Below are 6,461 nucleotides of genomic sequence, written 5' to 3' on the forward strand. Positions count from 1 at the left end.
AGGGTATCATCATATTTTTGAGAATCGATAAATGTCCCGTTTCCAGTAGATGCAGGAACAATGCACATCCCACAAAATCCAGACACATTAATCAAATTTCCACACACGACAAACCAAATTAGCCAGAAAGGAAATATCATGATCAGAAGATCTGCTGTACTACTTATTTTTTTTATTAAGCAGCAAATAAAAGAAGGGGGCCCAGCTGCCACAAATCTTTTACAAAACGTTTCAGTGGAAGGGGAAAAAACCTAAAGGATTTGATTTGTTGACAGAATATAACTAGCAATATAGATTGCACATTGTTCAACGTTATGTGTGGATTTATTAATATTAAAGTAATGATGTATCACGCTCTTCTTCACGCAGATCTTAGAATGGACGTTAGGTGTGGAAAGTGGCAGTGATGGCTGCGGTGATGCGAAATGTCTCTGGGAGCAATGTGGAGGCCCAGCTGATCTACGCCATCACACTACCCGTCTCCTGTGCTATTATCCTGATCAACCTGCTCATAATCCTGGCCATCACCTGCAACCGGCAGCTTCACAACTCGCAGAACTACTTCTTCCTGAGTCTACTGGTAGCCGACTTGTGCACCGGCGTGGCACTTCCCTTCATACCCTGGATGGGCCTGAACCGCCCACTCAGCTTCTCGTCCTGCCTGCTGGTGCACATCTTTCCCAACTTTCTGTTCCTGGCTTTTCTCTTTAACCTGGTGCTGGTGCACTACGAGCGCTACCGGAGCATCGTGAGTCCGCTTCAGCGCGGTCAGCTGTGGCTGCATCGACGGTTTGAGCTGCCGCTGCTGGCCGCCTGGATGCTGCCGCTGCTGTTTGCGCTGCTGCCTGCTTTTGGCTGGAACAACAAGGCAATTCATGATCAGAATGAGTGCTGTCCAATAACCAACAGCACGGCGCGCTCTAACTGCGTAGCGCTGTCTAGAGAGCGATGCTGTACATACCGCAGTGTCTTTCCAAACGCTTTCATCTATTTGGAAGTATATGGTCTACTGGCACCCGCCATCCTCTCCATCGCTGCCATGACGTGCCGTGTGCTGTGGATCACACGAGAGCAGCTGAGGGACATCCAGCGTCTGCAGCGAGCCGTAGCGAACAGAGAATGCAGACGGAGAATGGAAATGCGTTACGCTTTTTGTGTGGCGGCCGTTTCCCTCGCCTTCCTGACCTGCTGGGTGCCCTACATCGTTTACACCCATGTAGGCATGGAGTTTTTGCTCCGACGGGGAGGAAAGAGCAATCGCACTGGCCACATTGTGCTGTCCTGTGTTGGCATCGGGGGCATTGCTGTTGTGCCCCTGCTTTTGGGACTCGCCAACAGGGAGTACACAGATCCAGTCAAGAAACTGTTCCGCAAACTGCGGCACCGCTACGGACATACAAGCATACAAATGGACGCTAGCCTTCGATTCAGTTGATGTGACTGACTTTCGATTAAGGTTAATGTTTATAGCATTCAGCTTAAGATATCCAGAGCTGGGTTTTTGTTTTCGTCTTTTCTGGGGCTGAATGTTAAGAAAAGCTTAAAATAATCTTTGTTCAGTGAGAGTGTTTGTGTAGAAGCAACTGCTATGACACTCATCTACACTGGACAGGGAGACTTTATGTACACAAGCCCATCTAAATCTATCTGAAGACAGAGAGTTCTGGATTTTTTTAAATAAAATTGTTTGGACAAAATATACAAAATCAGCATATATTTGTGAACAAGTTATTAAAAACAATCAAAAACAAGTCATAATATTCCTGACAGATTGAACCGGCTTTATGGAGGCTCTCTTTAGCTGCTGATCAGACCTTTGCAGAGGTTAGGAGGTCATTTGAATAAAAGCTGCATTTATTTCTGGTTTAGACATTGTTGCTGTTGTTTTTTTGCCCCTTACAGATTTTCGGTCATAGACAGATGCTTGTTTTTGTTGATGCCTATTTTTATTAGGAATGCTGCTTCTTGGGATTGTTTTAAGAAACTTCTTAAGACACATCTTCTTAGTAAAGTTTTTTGTTTATGATTTACTATTGGAATTTTTCTAATATTATGTATTTTTGGTTTGATTTGTTTATTTATGTTGTAGCGCTTTGAGTTTGGGAAAGGTACATTACAAATAAATTTTATTATTATTATTCTATGGCAGTTTTTCCACATGAAATCCATTAGTTCTTCTTTAATTTCCAGTTGTTTTAGTTGAAGGCAGCAAAGCAACAGATGGGAAATGTTAAAAAGGGGTACGCCAATACTGAAGTAAATTTGTTATTTCGAAATAGATATGTATGCTTAAAGCTGCAGTCCGTAACTTTTTTGGGTTAAAAATTATCCAAAATCAGTGTTAGAGCAAGTACATAACCAGCCAGTGTTCAAAACTATCACCTTACTTTAGCCAGATTCACAACGGTTATCTTATAATAATGTTTTCTAATTTGAGTGGTACGAGCAGGTTTTTGCGGGAAATTCGGCATGTCATTATGTCACGTCTGTAAACATAAAGACGTTGTCCCGGCTAGTAGGCTATATCGCGTGTGAGGATCCTGCAGGTGGAGGATCGTTTAGCCTTTTCTCACAGCATCTAGAATAATTAAACGTATCATTTTGATGGCGGATTGTAATCCAGAAAGGATTATGTGTTTATGAAACACATGTGAATGAAATTAAATGATTTCCAGTTTTAAATGTGCTAAAAGGTTAAAAGAATTTCTTAATATGAAATTCGAATGGTATGACAACTAGAGATTAGACTGTACAGAGATTGAAATCTACACGTTAATACACTCTATACTCATTGCTATGCAATGCTGATGTGGCAGACTTCTTACTTGTTCAGATGACAATATGCGGTTAAAATTCTTATTTGGGTCATATATTCCAAGACTAGGCTAGAATCTGTGATTCCTAAGCACAGTATCCACACTGGTGCGGTGACTGAGAGCCAAACATACTCCTCAAAACATTGGATTCATCTGCGCTGGAGCTGTGTGGAGCTGTGTGAACCCACGCACGGAAGATAATTCCTCACAGAGCTGCAATTAAAGGTTTTAAAACAGAGATGGCAACAAAGAGGCAAAACTTACGGACTGCAGCTTTAAATCTGCCATCAGTTTTACATCTGACTTGTCCATTCTAAAACCAATTTTTAGGAGCATTGTAAATAAGTGCACATTAAACAATGAGCAAAGCATAAACAAGCCATGAAACATTTTGTTTTTGGAGTCAACTTTGTAAATACATCTAAAGCAGTACAATAATTCTCCCTTGAGAAACATGAGCGGATCTCTGTTATTCCTTATTCTTTTAGATATATATTATGTTAATATCATATCAATCTCTGATGTGGTGTATTATACTAAATCTGAAGACATACCTTCCTCCTATGCTGACATTCTTCCTAATTTCAGAAAATGATCACAATTTCAAATATGGAAGTATTTTTGTTTGCTACAAGAGAGAGCATTCTTTGACCTTGTATTGTGGTCTTTATGTCCAAAAGAATGAGGAATGGTTTGGTTAGGTGTTATAAATCTGAGAAAAAGAGAACAAATTTACATTAGATCGACAGTGATGAAAAACAGCAGTGTAGTAAAGCAACATAAACTGTGGAAGAAACATTTTCAGAGGGTAATACTTTGATTTAATTTTGTGCAAAAGAAGAATGGTTTCTTTGCCTGTGGTAAATAATTGACTTTAAAATGAGCAATATCTTACTATACTTTACAAATCTGTCACCTTGGGGTTAGCGGTTAACGGTTATTTATATTACAATACCACTTGGGTTGTTTCGGTGCATTGTTTCTAACAGCAGAAGCTGAAAGTGGTGGATGTTATAAATACACTTTATTATTTTTGGTGTTGAATATTTTAGTAGTATCTCAGTTATTTTGCATCTTTTTATTCTTTCAGGCGGCATTGTAATGCAGTTTGGTTTAACCCTCAATCCTTCATTTTTGCAGAAAACTGAAGAATGACCTTCAATTTTCGGTGAGTAAATATGATCCTCATTTCGAATCTGGAGAACACTGGTTTATTTCTTGTGCTACATTTTGTTTTGTGTAGTAACCTGTAACTGCCAAACATTGCAGTTACACAAATGTAAAAACCTGAAACATGTTTACGTATGTAAACCACACTCAAAGCACCTTCTCATATGAAGTTTGTAGTTTCCTGTATGAAAAAATGAATTTTTGCACGTTTATTTTCATACCTGTTGATAGTTATGAAAGAGGTTGTTGTGACTTCCAAAAAGCTGGTGTATGCTTTTATCTGGTTAACATTACATCTTGCATATGATCAAGTGTTTTAGTGTTTCTGAATGCACTCCACTGAATAATAATAATAATAATAATATATTTTATTTGTAAAGCACTTTTCATAGTTTAAAAACAATCCCAAAGTGCTACAGAGTATAAACAAAGTTAAAAACCGGAAAAAAGTCAGCAAATGGATTCATTTGACACACACTCACTCACTGCTTTGTGATTCTCCACTACAGTAGTTCTTACAATCAAGAATCCAACTGAATACTGGGCTGGACCAATTCATGCAGTAAATTCCAAGCGTATATCCAGATGATGCATAGAGACGATACACGTGAGAGAGGCTAGAAAATTTGTCTTTATGTGCAGTCTGCACGGACACCGCTGATTAAGAAAAATTGTGTACTGCGCACAGGACAATGTGGCAAAGGACAGATGAGGCTTCCATTTGACTGAACGCTGAGCCTGAAACTGAGTAATCTGTATTGTTGCCACCTAAAAGTGCTTTGATCAAGTGGACAAAAGGAGAAAACTAATCTTGGTTTGAGGAGAAACAGGCCCGGCCACATCAGACAGCTCTGGATGGATGTGAGGAGGATGTGTTTTGGCTGCAGCTCTGAGAGAGACGCTGTGTTCTGTGTATTGCTGTCATTGTGCAGTGCATTCCAGCGTGTTCCTGCTGCGAGATCAGCCTTACATGGTACACTGGACCACGCTTTATGTAATTATAACCTGTAATGGCTCAGAGTCTGGGAAATTAAACAAGAGGAATTATTCACACATTATTCAACTATTTCCTTTTTTCCCCAAAATAAAATGCCAAAGTTTTGTTAGTGCAAAGATCTCAGATCAAAACGTTGCTGGCTTATTTTGGAAACAATGGGAATGGTTCAATAGTGCACAGATTCTCTTTGTTCAGTTTCATATACATATAATTAACGCACTAATTTTATTAATGCAGCGCGCATTTTCTGTTTGACCCGTGGCCTAACGTGTAGTTGGAGAAATGGATGGAGATGCTGACACTTGCCAACTTAGCGACTTTTCAGACCTCTTTAGCAACTCTTTTTTTCTTTCTTGTTTTTTTTTTTTTTTTAATTGCCTACCGACCAAACTTTAGGGTTTGCCTAAACCTTATTTAGTCTCTGATACTCACTGGTACTGCTGAGTCTGCTCTGTTCAGCGAGTGGCTGAGACGAGCTGCACTTTCAGTTAAAACAGATATTATGTTGCTTCTCTAATTTTACATGCAAGTATAGCCGAAATCACAGCACAGCTATTGTCTTTATCTTATGTGTAGCCTATTTGTTTTTATTGGATGACGGCTCGATTTATAAATCAGGATTTTTGTACATTTTGCTTTATTGTCTTTCTTGTCCATTTTTGCTGCTCAGTCCAGCCTTAATTATGACACACTGCTTATGCAATGTTTCATTATTGGCCTCCAATTTGAATTCTTTTCAAATCACAAAAGCATTTAATAAGCCTGTAAACATGAATTGTGACACATTTGCTTGGCATAGATGATGTGAAGAACGTCTTTGTCTCAAACTGATGTTGGTCCCAAGCAAATGCAACAATATGCAATTTCAGGTTTGCTTTGAGCTGTGTGATGGCTGTTTAACCTTCCCAAGTCAAGCCCCCTAATTCAGTAGAAATTTCAAGTGGGACTGTTTACTCAAAGTGCTTCTCATTTCAAGCTTGTTTGGTCTTTTTTTTTTTTTTAATTGCTTTGTATATCTGTTCAGGGACCCCTGGCAGTAACAGATTCCCAAGGTCATGATTAGGAATGTTTTCATGCAGTTGTACATCCCAAATCAGATATTTATGCACTATTCTATGATGTTTTGAAGTGTAAATACTGTGAGTAATATGCAAACACTAAAAAAATTCCAACAAGAAAAATAACACTTTAAATACCCAGAGGGTGCCCTTGTTTTAACTGAAGAAATAAAGTGTGGAATATTGGACACTTCATTAGATTAGATTAGATTAGATTCAACTTTATTGTCATTTATGCAGAGTACAAGTACAGAGCTAATGAAATGCAGTACGAATTCATGCACTGATCGTAATGGACAATCAGATGCTGAATGGCAAAATAACCTTTTAAACCTCATACACTAGAGCCCCATCCACACAGAGATGCAATTAGCTTTATATGTAAACATTTTGTATCGTATCGGTGTATCTGGTAGACAG

General features: G+C 38.9%; 1 protein-coding gene across 1 annotated transcript; it reads left to right on the forward strand.

The window, feature by feature from the left end:
- Positions 1-406: 406 nt before the first annotated feature.
- On the forward strand, positions 407-1,435 carry LOC306845306 (G-protein coupled bile acid receptor 1-like; the record flags this gene model as incomplete). Its single annotated transcript, XM_079378002.1, has 1 exon — positions 407-1,435. The coding sequence occupies one exon, from the start codon at positions 407-409 to the stop codon at positions 1,433-1,435; it is 1,029 nt and encodes a 342-aa protein (XP_079234128.1).
- Positions 1,436-6,461: the final 5,026 nt, after the last annotated feature.

This window comes from Barbus barbus, assembly GCF_936440315.1.
Source record: "Barbus barbus genome assembly, chromosome: 25".
In the NCBI taxonomy this organism is placed as follows: domain Eukaryota; kingdom Metazoa; phylum Chordata; class Actinopteri; order Cypriniformes; family Cyprinidae; genus Barbus; species Barbus barbus.